A 14,724-nucleotide genomic window follows, 5' to 3' on the forward strand; every position below is an offset into this window, starting at 1 on the left:
TTCACTTTATATTGACTATAAAGCATTTTCTTTTGTCTTTTCAAATTATTTTTTATGACATTCTTAAAACTATTTTCTTTCAAAATACATAAGAGAAATGATTCTCCTGTCATTTCTGAATTTCAGTTTTAAAGAGATCCCACAGTACTGTAGATGCTACTGAGTTTTGCATATTTGGGCCTGAATTATCCATGCAACAGCTGAAATTCTCTCCTTAAACTTATGGCCTATGACAATGCTGACTTTTTATACTATGATGAGAAACTAAGAGAGCTCATGGGTAAATCAGGTTTTTCAAATTTGGGAAAAGTGAAAAAACATTTTGAGGAAAATTGGAGTTGATTTGTTAATGACATATTTGTGTGAATATGGCAGGAAAATATCCACATAAACACAGGGAAAGTTAATTGTTTGTTGCACCCTCATAAAAATCATTTGTACTAATTTCTTTGTTAATGTTTTAAAATAATGGATTATGTTGGAAAAACTCATGTTTTATTCTTTACACTGTTAAATGGTAACTTAAACACCAAAATTTTTTGTTTTAATGGTACCTTCTGTGTCTGTGAGCTTAGAACTTTGGTTGTGTGACAGAAGACTCAATTTTATGTATATATGTATCTCCACAGAAATAGTGAATATCTTAAATATTTAAATTATTTGGGGGGGTTGGTATGGAAAATCGAAGACATCTTTGATTATTGGAGATTTTTATAACTGGAACTTCTTAAAAATAGCCTATTTTGTTAGTAAGTAGGTTTTTAAGGCTGCTAGCAAGTCAAGCGGTAGCTGTTACATGAACCTCTGCTGCTGACATTAATTTACAGGGGTCAACAGGACAAAATTCTACGACATGATAGCTGATCTGGGAGATGATGAGCTGCCCCTCATCCCTTCAGGATTCATAAATCAGTCTAGGTCAGCCTCTACTAGAACTGATCATGAAGGTGCAAGAGCAGAGGAAGGTACAAAATTTAGCTGTCATGTTTATTTACATTGCAGAAGACATTAATTCCAAATCACATCTCCTTAATATTATAACCTTGCTGCTGTTTTAAAATGATCAGTTTATATGATCTTCAGAGAAGGTGTTGGGCAAGCTCTTGGTGTAATTGTCCTAAGGGATTTTGAAATTTTTGGCTTCTGTGTCTTTATAATTTTTTTGTTTGTTTTTGGTGTTAGGTGGAGTTGTTTCATATATCATTTCAAAGTACCTTTCTGAACTGTGACTTTAGCTTACAGTTCTAGTAGCAGAGAAATAGTAGACTTGAAATAGTACATATGGAAAAGAACTATTTAGTCATTTTGTCATATTGCTTACATTTAGTAACTAATAATAACTGTCATTGATTAGGAGACAACTAAGTGCCAGAGATTGTGCTTGGAACTTTACATGTATTATTTCTCTCTCTCTCTATATATAAAACAGTTGCCTGATATAATCATTTTAGAATAAGGCAACATCATTATTCTTTAACCTGGTGCTGGGTATATACTACTTGTAATTAATTTTCTAAAATTTGCCTAAATTAGAAATGTACAGGAAATGAAAATACTATTTAGGCATTTTTTTCCATAATTGATTTTAGCTGAAGGTATGTAGATGTACTTGAGTAATTGATAAATCTAGGTCTAGATCATTATAATTGTAAGTAATGAGACTGAATTCTTACCAAAGGTTTATTGTGATATATAATACATATATATAAAGGATAGTCCATTATCTAATAATTTGGCATATAGATTGAATTTCACTGATATTTCTGCTTTTGCTCTGTAAGGTAATTTGATAGCCCAGTCAAAAAATTTTGAATACATCTTATGCTCTTCTAAGGGTTCTCTACTAGTACATTTTCCTTAAAATTAAATAATTTTGCATTTTCCTTTACAGTCAATCATCTCTGCATGCATTTACCACTCATCATAATCTAGGGATATTTGAGGAAGGATAAAGAAAATCACTAAAATAATAAAAACAAAACAAAACATATTAAAGCATGAAAAGCAACAGGAAAAGTAAAAGTCTATTGATTTTTTCCTAGATCTCTTTCCCACTGTTAAGCTATTTTCCTGTTTTACTTTAGGAAGTATTTTCTAAAATGCATATACCAGCTCCATTATTCTTCATTTTATGCATTTAGTAATGGTTTACCAAACAGTGCATAGGAAAACTTGCTAAAATTTTTGTAGTTAACACTGTACATAAACTGCAGATTTTACAGCTTAAGGCAAGGCCGTATTAGCAGGAATTAGGGACCCTTTTAAATGTTTCAAACCAATGACCTATAGAAAAAAACAGTCAAGACTCATGCTACACAAAAACCAATTTAGAACTTGTATGTATGTTTGTGTCTAATTGTGCTTTTTAAAGAAAAAAAAGTAACTCAGTGATCTGACTATTAATAGTGGAAGGTCTAGGGGGTGGGAAGATAAGCATAACATTATTACACTTTTTAAAGGGTAAATATTATTAGAATTTGTTACTAAAAAAGATTCAAGTTCAGCTTTGACTTAGAGCTAAGAAGGGAACATTAGAGTTCATAATCTCTTATTTTCTGTGGCCATCTCCAACTTTATGCATTCCTGTTGAAGGCCGTGTCATACCTCATTGTATAAAGAAAAAATATCTGTTTTCAAGGAGAGAAACTTATACACATTACAACATTTCAGACAATTTTTAGTTAAGACTTAAGGTATACCATGTTGCCACTGGCATGGATGGAATCAGTTACTGAGCTGTGTTCTTTAGATTTGATAAAATTGAAGGAGATAGGAAGAGTTTGATATGTGAGCTACAGGTTTCCTTGGTCATTAGTGTCCATAAAAAAGGAGGATTAATTTAAAAAGTACACAAAGGACCTTGTTGTAAGACCTCGTTTTGTAGACCCTAAGATTTCCGTAAAGGGAAATGCTAATATGATAATAGTTTTCTTAAATTGCTTGATGAAATCTTTTAGGCTATCTAATAAAAGGTATCATAATTTATATCATTAAAAACTGTTCCTTTTAATAATTTTTCTTTGAATTGCTAATAACATTTTTATGCTTATGTAATCATGTGCTATAGGTAATTATGTTAACATTAATAAAATGAATTTATAGAATAGAAATTAATTCCCTCTGCAAACAGACAAGGGCAGATAAATTGAGTATTTATTATGATTGCTATATGCCACAGTAATGGGTGATTGTGGAAAGGAGAAATACAGCTTAAAAGATTTGTTTCACCGAGATGTATATGTAGTAAATGCTGAGTGAGCAGGATAGCTTGCTATATATAAATGGATATATGTGTATAGAGATAGAGAACTGTAGTTATGTGATTAATTAGAAATTGGTATACTTTTCATTTAATACAGTTAATCTAAAACTCTAATAAAACTAGCTAATATTGCTTAGACACTTCCCTTCACATGCTCTTAAATTGTCCAGTAACTGATAAGAAATATCTCTGCAAAAAGAATATGTAATAATGCAGAATAATTAGTTACCATGTTAAAGTTACCAATACTTTATTGGGCATTTATCAAAAGTTCTGTTATTGAGTGTTTGTATAATTGTGAGTGGGAGGAATTGTGGCATTTTGTTCTAACTTGTCTTAGAAACAAATTCTGAGCTTAAAAGAAAAACATGTCCTTGTACTGGCTAAAAATGCTTTGAGAAAGTAATACCTAATGAATTTTATATAATTGTTCTTAAACATAATTTTAAACTATTGATTTTATAATTCTCAGCTGCTCTGGTATTACCAATAACTGCATACTAGATAGTGATAGGAAGGATCAGTGCTATAGATTATTTAGATTCAGTAGGTATAGTCATTATAAAATTAATTAAATACTACTATCCCTATGTGTATTTTCTTTCTGATTTACCCTATATCAGTTGCTGACACACAGCTTCATTTTAGGAATGTCATTCAGGACCCTATTTGAATCAAATTATATAGCTTACTTTGATATTACAGATTACTTTAATAAATAATAAGATATTCTAAGTAAGGATGAATTTTACTTTTGCCATAGTATATATCTAGGAGAAGTTGACTTGTATCTTCTCAGAATATTTTCAGTAGTATTAGTGATGACTGACAAGTTTTATGACATCTGTTATGTTTCCTATAGTGTATTAAATTTATATCATCATCTTTTATAGGAATTTTTCAAAATTGATAAATAGCTTGAATTTTTATGTTTCCCTTTTAAATTTGCTCATGGATTTTAAATATGTATTGATATGTTGAGTTGTTTTGTATTACAATGATTTATGTACTTTCCCCTTGTATTTTAAGATTAAAATTTTGCTTTCAAAGCATGTTTGAAATGATACGGAGAATTATTGCTTATACTATAACTGTAATAGCAAAATTTATAGTAGTGTAGTTATTCTAATTATGGCAGTGTTTGATTTTAATTGGTCCAAGTATCAGAAGTTTAAAGTGCTATCCATAGTCAGTATAGATTAGTTATTTTACTTTAGAAGTATAATGGTAAATAAAAGGGAAGTTAAAATAAAAAAACATAGTCAAAGTTTGAAAGCTGGAAGCCATTCTGAAGATCACATACATTAACCTTTTGGGGAAAGAAAACGGACAGTGATGGTAGAACTGCCCTTTTCCTAGACCATTGCTGTTACTGAAGAAATCTGAGCAATTTAAGGCTTCACTTCAGTAAGCTGATACACTGTATTGCAGACTGGAAACTATTTACATGTGAATACTTACATTAATTTTTACCAGGGACTAGAATACCTAGCACTTTCAAGCAAATATGATAGAAAGCAAAAGGACTTAGCAACAACCTATTATGTTTTAAAAATACTATAATTACAGTTGTACCAAAGTGATAAGTGATGTAAATAGACAAAGCTTTTGTGCCCCACCTCCCACCCTGAAATAATATATCTTAGTGCACATTTGATTTGTGGGAAATTATGTTCAGTTCCAAAATAAACACTTGTTTATTACTACACAGTAATAGGATTTTTTGAGTGGAAGAAATGAGGGAAGTGGGAAAAAAATTAATTATATTACTGAATATTGTAACTGTTAAGTGCTTACATTTCCCCCACAATATTGTCTTGTACTGTATGATTTTTCAGCATTTAAGAAGCGGTTTTGTTCTTTATAGCTGAACCAATAACGTTTCCATCTGGAGGAGGCAAGTCATTTATTATGGGTTCTGATGATGTTTTGTTAAGTGTACTGGGCCTTGGAGACCTTGCAGACTTGACGGTAACAAATGATGCAGACTATAGTTATGATGTAAGTGCAGTTTTATTTTTAATTTTTTAATGATTTAATAGAAGGCTCCTTATTTTTTGGAAACACTTATAAAACAGAATTAATGTCAAGGTGCATGGAAAAGATAAGTTTAAGTGTGACATTGTGTTTATTTGAAGTGACATGTAGTTTTTTTCTTATAACTACTTTCTTTGTGGTGTTTAAATTTTTTCTTAGGTATTGTGGTGGATTAGTTAGGAGTTTGGGGTGATTGATTACCTTAAAATATTGGTTGATAAATATCTAACTGAGTAGTCAACTCTCAATTACCTACTCAAATTAAGCCATATTTTGCTGTTAAGAGAAAAATAGGTAACCTGAATCACTTATTTGCCTTCAGGATAATTCTTAAAAAGCACGTTTTATTGTTGAACTTTTTTTTTAAAGGATAATGTTAGAGTTAGTTTGTCATTTCCTGAATATTTAGTCCTTCACTTGAGGGATGGGGAGAGGATGGAGAGGACGTGGGAAGGACAGTGTTAGAGGTGAAACTAGTCTTGGGTTAAATTTTTTATAGACAATAAACACTCAATCGAGAGTTAACTATACTTGCTTAGATTTTGTATTAGTGTATTTGCAGTTTTTCAGCAAATTAATTTTTTTCCTTTCATAACAAAGTCCTTTTTTCTACATTTTATACTTACGTTAGCATGCTTTTTTTAGAGACATCAGCCTTGGTGGGCTGGATTATTCTCATTAATACTTTTAAAGTATATAAGCAACTAAATTCCAATAAACTTTTGACTACTTTAGAAGTGGTTTCACAGCCTGTCTTTACAGATGGAGAAATGAAGGTAAAAAGATTAACCTCTTATCAATATCAATAAAGTGTCTTTAGTTCAGACTTTTGGAAAGTACTTTAACTTGATGCCTTGAAAAATATCACATGCTGATTTTCTAAATGACAGCTGTATTGTTAATGTTGCACCCTTGGATTTTTAGTAGTAATTTATATAATTTTTATTGTTTTCATGTAAAGTATTGCAGCATGGTAGTTGTTTTGTTTTTGTTCTCATTTGATGTTTAATAGGACTTTGGGTTTACCCTGATGATTAGGTAAAACAGATTAAGGGACTCATTTGATCTAAGTATTTGAAAGCTAATGAAATTATTCTTCTTAGTTCTTATTAAATGATAAAGATTTGTTATAAAGTTTTTAAGGTATACTAAATTTCCGCTGGACATTTTATTTTAGCAAAGCAGTTTTGAATATATATTTTAAACACTCCAAAACAAACAAAAATTCCACATGCCTATCAGTTAACTACTTTTACCACTAAATATTGCACTCTTTCTTTTTAGTTGCCTGCCAATAAAGATGCCTTTCGAAAGACATGGAATCCCAAGTATACACTACGTAGCCATTTTGATGGAGTACGGGCATTAGCTTTTCATCCTGTAGAACCTGTGCTGGTTACTGCCTCTGAGGACCATACTCTGAAACTATGGAACTTGCAAAAAACAGTTCCTGCCAAAAAGCAAGTATTTTAATGTTAGCCTATTCTTTTTCCTTCCAAATTTGCTAATTATAAATAATTATTATTCTTTATGGTCCCATATCTTTTATGTACTCATTTGATCTTTCCTAATGACCCTTGTATATCAACCAATGATTTACCATTATTTATCTTCTCCCCCCCCCACCCTTTTTTTCCCCTTCTTTTAGGAGTGCCTCTTTAGATGTAGAGCCTATCTACACATTTAGGGCCCACATGTAAGTTTTATTGAATTAGGACTTAATTAACAACCACAGTTATTGTTAATTATTATTTATCAATTGTAAAACCTTATAATTTTCTCATAATGTTTGTTTTATGTTAGGAAAGACATACTGAACAATATTTCATTTGATTAATAATTGTATTAGTGAGAATATAATCAGTACTGTTCAAATGTACATGTTTACCTAAACAGTTTTAGATACCACATAAATTTAGAGAGAGGTTGGGGGGATGCAGATGTGAGTTTCTTCTTAGACTTTATAAGTAATTTCTTTCCTCTTTTCCTATAATAGTGGTCCTGTTCTATCATTAGCTATTAGTTCTAATGGAGAACAGTGTTTTAGTGGTGGTATTGATGCAACTATCCAGTGGTGGAATATGCCTAGTCCTAATGTGGATCCATATGATACATATGGTAAGTAAAAGTCTCAAGATGTCTTTTTTTTTTCTTTCTTTTTTTTCTTTTTTTTTTTTTGTGGTATGCGGGCCTTTCACTGTTGTGGCCTCTCCCATTGCGGAGCACAGGCTCCGGACGCGCAGACTCTGGCCATGGCTCACGGGCCCAGCCGCTCTGCGGCATGTGGGATCTTCCCGGACCGGGGCACGAACCCGTGTCCCCTGCATCGGCAGGCGGACTCTCAACCACTGCGCCACCAGGGAAGGCTTCAAGATGTCTTTTTTAAAGTGAATGGGGCTGACAAAAATAATCACCTCAAATATTATAAGATTATTTAAATATGTATTAGTCTCTTCATTTAGTCCTTCCATTTACTAGTAATGTGCTTTTATTAAAGAGAAAAATTAAGAAATATCATGCCATGAATATTTTAGCCTGCAAGTTGGTACTTCCTCTATGGTGTTCAAAAATTAAAAACAGTATTAATTCAAACATTAATTTCAGTACTAGTTACAGAAAGGAGAATAAAATTTAATATAGGGAATAATTTTTAAAACTTAAATACTTTATGTAGTTCAAAAAATATTTAGTGGGAGACGACAGAAACAAATTAGGGACATAAGGGAATATAAATCTGTCAACTTGAGGGACAAAAAATTCCTTAATTAAAAAAAAAAACTTCTATTCCCAAGTGCCACTTTTAGAATCTGGCTAACAAATACCTGCACATGTATTCAAATATATTTACAAAGGCATTGTTTGTAATTATAAAAAATTAAAACAAAATGAACGTTTATTAGTATGAGAATGGTTAAATAGTTGTCTACTTAATGGTTGGTTCATTTAAAAAGAATTTAAAGGACTTCCCTGGTGGTCCAGTGTTGAAGACTCTGCACTCCCAATGCTGGGGGCCTGGGTTTGATCCCTGGTCAGGGAACTAGATCCCACGTGCCACAACTAAGAGTTCACATGCCACAACTAAAGATCCCACTCGCTGCAACAAAGATCCTGTGTGCCACAACCAGCACAGCCAAATAAATGTTAATATTTTTTCAAAAAAGAATTTAAGAGCTCTTTGGTCTTTTTATTTAACACACACTTGGTGCCTAAATTTGCCAGATGTCAAGCATACAGCAAATAAGAATTAGTCTGATAGAAAAAATTAGACTTTAAACACAAACAAGGGGATGGATAGTTACAAATTGTGGTAAGTGGTATGAAGATACAGTACTATGAGAGAGAGTAACAGCCAAAGTCTTCTTTAGATATAGTCTAAAATAATCACATTCAAGCCAAAATCTGAAGAACAAAGTTAACTTTTAGTAAAGAGTTTTAAGCCAGGAAGCAAGTTGGAAATGTAGGGTTTAAAAAGATAACTCTGCCTGTTGCAAGGAGAATAGATTGGGGGTGGGAAGAGTGGAGAAAGGAATACCAATGTGAAGTTGTAAAGTTGTAACATAGTGATCTGATAGACTAGGTGAGAGATGATGTTGCCAAGATTAGAGTGGGTAGTAGAGCAGTTGGAGAGAAATAGATTTAAGACATACTGGGGAGATAGGGTAGAACAGACAGAATCTATTGATAAATTGGGTTGAGTGGATATAGTGATGGATGAGTGACTCTTGTTTATTTTTTAACAGCTTTATTGAAGTATAATTCACATATGATAAGATTCACCCTTTTGAAGTGCACAGTTCAGTAGTTTTTACCATATTCACAGGGTTGTGCAGTCATTACCACTATCTAATTCAGAACTTTTTCATTACCACACCTGCATTTTTGACATTAGCAACTGAGTGTACGATGGTAGCATATTGAATGGGAACAGAACAGGTGTGAGAAGATAAAGGATGCTGAGTTTGGGGTTTTATGCATGTTAAGAGATGGCAATATCAAGTAGGTACCATCAGTGTCAAGATGAGAATGGGTGGCATTACATAGGGAGAATGTGTTGTATAGGGTAGGAAGAGAAGGCAAAATCCTGAGGAGCTCTGACATGGCAGGTGGGGTGGCTAGAGCAAGAGAGCCAACCAAAAAAACTAAGAAGGCATGGCCTGTGAGGTAGGAGGGTGTCCAGGAAAATGTGGAATCATGCAAGCATACCATTTTGAGAAGAAATGGTATGCACTTTCAAATGTTGCTTAGAGGTCTAATAATATAAAGATAGGAAGGTTCTTTTTTATAAGTAACAAATAGATGTCCAGGTTTGGGCCAGACAGAGGTTGGATGTTGGGGCTAAGACCAAAAGGTAAAGGGACCTCTGGATGACCTTTCAAGGTACACTCTATGGATGAAAAGGCACTGTGATGAGAAGAAGGGAAAGGAGGAAGGAAGGAAGGGAAATGTTACTAAATTTGATAGAATAGACTTTGACATTGGTGATTTTAGCAAGGGTTGTTTTGGTGTGGTGATGGTATTGGAGTGATTTAGAGAGTAAATGGGAGGTAAGAAAGCACATTTACTCAATATGGTTTTCTATTATTTGGTGGAAGGGTGGTGTAAGGTTTGTTTATTAGGTTGAGAGATTTTGGAGCATATTCGTTTGCTGTGGTAATGATCCCAGGGAGGAGGATAATCTGTGTAGTAGAAAAACTAAACATGAAAGCAAGTTAGTGTGTTGAATGGAATCCAGAATACCTGGTGGAATTAGCCTTTTGAGGGAAGGAGGATAATTCCTTAGTTGTATCTGGAAACACGGAGAAGATGGTTTTAGATACAAGTAGATTTATAGGTTGGGTGACAGAAAGGTAGGGGAAAAGTTTCTATTTCAACTCTGTATTTCCCCAGTGAAGTATGAGAGAGAATCATTCATGAGTAAGGGAGGTTACGAACTGTGAGTATTGCAGAGATGATGAGAAATATCTGTGGAAAGTGGGAATTTAGTAGAGAAACAGGATTGTAGGACAAATGATGTTCAATGTTATTAGCCCCCATTGTCTATCAGATGTGGATAAGTAAAATGTAGTATATCCATACACTGGAACATTATTTGGCAATAAAAGGAAATGCACTGATACATGCTACAACGTGGATGGACCTTGAAAACATTACACTAAGTGAAAGAAGTCACAAAAAGCTATTTGTGTAAAATGTCCAGAATAGGCAAATTTATAGAAGCAAAGTAGAATAATGGTTGCCTAGGGCTGTAGAATAATGGTTGCCTAGGGCTGCAGAAAGGCAGAGAGGAAGATTGGGGGGAAATAGCTAACAAGCAATGAAGGTGTCCTAATGTTGATGTGATGATTGCACAACTTGTTGAATATACTAAAAACCATTTAACTGACACTTTAAATTGGTGGTTTCTATGACATGGGAGTTACATCTCCATAATGCTGTTTTTGTTTGGTTTTTTTAAGTGTGTGTTCCTTTTAGAAAATTGCAAAAATATAGGCAAGTATTGGAAAGGGAAATAAAAATAACCCATAACTCCACAACATAGAGATGGCTATGTGCACTTTGGTTTATCTTATTATGACCGTATGTGTAGTCTTTATACTTAATTATGTAGTAAGTTATCTTTATATACAAAAGCATTTTTTTAAAACTTCTTTCAGCTAACTTTTATTTGTTTCTTTTGTTACAGAGCCAAATGTTCTAGCTGGCACTTTAGTTGCTCATACAGATGCTGTCTGGGGTCTTGCTTATAGTGGCATAAAAAATCAATTACTGTCATGTTCAGCAGATGGCACTGTTAGATTATGGAATCCACAAGAAAAATTGCCATGTATTTGCACTTACAATGGAGACAAGGGTGAGTAAATTTTGCCTCTTTGAAAAAAGTTAATTTTTTAAAAATTTGGAAGATAAAAAAGACAAAGTAGTTGATTTACTATTTCCTGACTGCTTAAAGAGATAATTGAAAAAAATTTATAAAGCTATGATAATCTTTTTTATTCCTAGTCATTTTTTTTATAAATAAGAAAGGTGCTTTGCAAGTATATCCTGTAGCTCAGTGCTTTTTTTGACCATTTTCAGGACATGTCCTATGTGAAGAATAGAATTATTTGTATGTGACAGTAGAGTAGACAAACGAGGCTACTTACAGGAACAGCAGGAGGCCCTCCACCAACTCCATCCAAGTGGCTGCTTACAAAGATTGAAGGGATCACAGTCTCAAGCATACCTATAAACCACATATGAGCACACTGGTTGAGAAGTCTAGCCATAATCATTGAAATAGCACCCTTAACTGGGAAGTGCAAACTGAGTTACACAAGTAATTTTTTAAAATCATACCTTTTATTTTTACTAAAAATAATTTTTTGTTTTAAAACATTTTAGATGAACACTTACGCTTAATTTTGTTGGGTCTCTAGATACCTTAGTGATTCTACTAATTTTTGAATTGCCTAAATAAGCTTTTGAGGTGAAAATTCATTTAGATAATTTGTTTCTTGCTTCATCCAGGTAATTAATTGCTTACTCCAGATTTCACGTAGTTGTGCATTGATCTGGACAGTTGAATTTAATATGTTAAAGAGCAAAACTGCTGCTTGGGACACTTTAGGATAGTACTGCATCAGTGCATTCCAAAGTCCAAACCTTCATTTTCACAGATCCAAAAATTTGACTTGTATTAGCTATTTGATAAGGCTTACCAGTCTCAGACAGGTGAACAGTCTCCCAAGACAGTGATGTGAGAATGCTATTTTATCATTTTACAGGAAGAAATAAAATTGCAAGTGGGCCAGTAAACTAACCTAGGGTTTTTTTTCTCTCTCAGAAGAAAATGCATAGGAGAACAATAATTTTTGTATATATCTACTCTTACTTTAAGAGCCTTCTAGCTATATTTTTCTTATAATGTTATAAAAACTCCTAATAATTGAGGAAAAGTTACCCATTATATCTTACCATCCTAACATAATTGCTTTCTTTTTCATTATTAACATTATTTCAAGAATATTCAAATTCCTTTTTCTTAGTAGAAAATCAGAGATTTCTAAATTATTGTGTTTACACTGTGTCTCTTTGTGCTCCCTTCAGAGCATGGAATACCTACATCGGTTGACTTTATAGGCTGTGATCCAGCTCATATGGTGACTTCTTTCAACACTGGTAGTACAGTAATTTATGATTTAGAAACATCACAGTCATTGGTGATGCTTTCATCACAGATAGATTCTGGTAAGTTTTCTGGTAAGGTTGGAACCTTAAAAAGGATTATTTCACAATAGTTGGGTAACCTTTCAATTTTTATATTTTGACTGTATTTAGGATGGAAAAATAATTACTTTCACTGTATACTTATTATTTCTGCTGTTTCCTCAAATTATGCTTAAAAGCTTGGGTGAATATGTGGGGACAGAGAAGTGAGTAGAGCAATGTAAAGGTAAAAGAAAGCAAGTGAATTAATTAAGTTTTTAATGAAGATACATGTGAAAGTAGAGAAAATATAATGAACCAAATGAACTCATCATCCAGCTCCATTAATTATGTGTAAATGGCCAAGGTTGTAAGTATAGGATGTGTATGTATTTTACAGTTTATTCAAATAGGGATCCAAATAAGGCCCATGCATTGTGATTGGTTGGTAAGTCTCTCAGGTCTCTTTTCATCTGTAGGTTCCCCCTCCATCTCTTTTATTTCCCTTGCATTTTTTAATTGAAGAAATTAGGTAGTTTGTCCTATAGTTTCCCATAGTTTGGATTTTGCCAGTTACGTCCTTGTGGTATCATTTAATGCGCTCCTCTATTCACTTTATTTCCTGTAAATTGTTTGTGGATCTAGAGGCTTATTCAAATTCAGGTTCAATGTTTTTATTTGTCTTCATTTTAAAGTTTATAAGTGTTTTTCGCAAGATTATTTCATAGTAATCTGCACTTTTTTCAGAAGTAAATATTGTCTGGTGTATCTTTTTCTTATGTTTCCATTCATTGCTTGGGTCCATTAATTCATTAACTGCTGAAAAATTATTTTCTAATTTTGTCATTTCTTCTCCATTATTAGCTAGAATGCTTCTATAAAAAGGAACACCTCTCATCAGTAATTTGGTTACCTGGAGTTAGTAGTTATAAAGGAAAAGCAAGATAAATGATTGCTTTAAAATGATGAGGTAGTTCCCTAGCATCCTCCAAAGGTGACCAGTGAGTCTTTTGGGTATTGTTTGGTTTTATTATCATTATAATCTTTCTTGGATATAAATGTATTTTATGTATTTCAGTCTGTTGCAGGTATTATCTTTATTGCTACTCCGATTATTTCATCTTTGGCCAGTGAGAGCTTATTCAGCTTGGCTTCTGAGTCCTCCTTTTGACATGACCCTGTTAGTTGTTGATGGTTTTCTTGCCTTCTGAGATGACAAGGTGTTCTAGGTTCATCTTGTTCACTTTGCACCCCAGATCTGAAATCAGCCATTTCTCTAAGGAGCCATGGTTTCTTTTAGTGGAAAATGGCATTTAGAGACTACAAGATAGGTGCTGTGCTATTGAGTCAGTCCCCATGGCTTTCATGTCTCTTGAGTTGGTCATTGGTTTAGACTTTTTCAGTGGACAGAGCTAGAAATACATTTTTAATAAAGAAAAAGACTGATAAATTTATACAAATACTTCCAATTCTAATTCAGATTTATCTCATTGATTTCATATCTTTATCTCATTGATTTCGTATCTTTATCTCATTTTAACAATGTTGAAACTCTTGGTTCTCAGCAAAATCATCATAATTTCTTGTTTGATTTATCTCACAGTACAGATACAGTCATCTCAGAATAATAATAGCAACACCACCAACAGTATCATTACTGATAATAGGGTATAGTCTACTAGTGTCGGACAGTCTAATTACTGTGCTTTAAAAAGTCACTTGAAGTAGTTCATTTCTTTGTGCTTATACTGCCGATTGGATATATGGTTAAGTTCATTTAATTTTATCGTTAAGTTTCATTTGTTTGATTTTTCATGACTGCTCTTTTAAAAGTCATTTTATAATTATAGAAAACATTTAAATGGTTCCATGGTCAAATCTCAAACCACATTATACCCAAAGTGTCTTTTCAACCCAAGTCCCCTTCTTCCTCTTACATAGATTATTTTTTTCAATGTGTTTAAGTTCAGTTAAGAGTTCTTGTATACATGTAGAATGATTGATTTACTTAGTCTAATAAATGTTGACAATATTTTCCCTTTTTTTTAAAATAATTTATCTATTTGGCTGCCTCGGGTCTTAGTTGCGGCACGTGGGATCTTTCATTGCAGTGCACAGGCTCTTCTTGCAGCGCGCAGGCTTAGTTGCCTCATGGCATGTGGGATCTTAGTTCCCTGACCAGGGATCGAACCCATGTCCCCTGCGTTGGGAGGCGGATTCTTAACCACTGGACCACCAGG

At 33.2% G+C, this 14,724-nt stretch overlaps 1 protein-coding gene across 8 annotated transcripts in view; it reads left to right on the plus strand.

Moving 5' to 3' along the window:
• Window positions 1-14,724, plus strand: part of STRN3 (striatin 3) — a 115,750-nt gene that overhangs the window by 91,007 nt on the left and 10,019 nt on the right. For 6 of the 8 annotated variants that reach the window (XM_079906551.1, XM_079906545.1, XM_079906544.1 and 3 more), the window contains 7 exons: window positions 828-965; window positions 5,130-5,263; window positions 6,584-6,759; window positions 6,948-6,995; window positions 7,296-7,417; window positions 10,983-11,150; window positions 12,386-12,526. In XM_079906551.1, coding sequence (XP_079762677.1) covers window positions 828-965; window positions 5,130-5,263; window positions 6,584-6,759; window positions 6,948-6,995; window positions 7,296-7,417; window positions 10,983-11,150; window positions 12,386-12,526 — 927 coding nt within the window. The remainder of the gene's footprint in view (window positions 1-827; window positions 966-5,129; window positions 5,264-6,583; window positions 6,760-6,947; window positions 6,996-7,295; window positions 7,418-10,982; window positions 11,151-12,385; window positions 12,527-14,724) is intronic. The other 2 variants (XM_079906547.1, XM_079906548.1) reach the window with 1 other exon arrangement.

The sequence above is a fragment of the Stenella coeruleoalba genome (assembly GCF_951394435.1).
Source record: "Stenella coeruleoalba genome assembly, chromosome: 2".
Classification (NCBI taxonomy): Eukaryota; Metazoa; Chordata; class Mammalia; order Artiodactyla; family Delphinidae; genus Stenella; species Stenella coeruleoalba.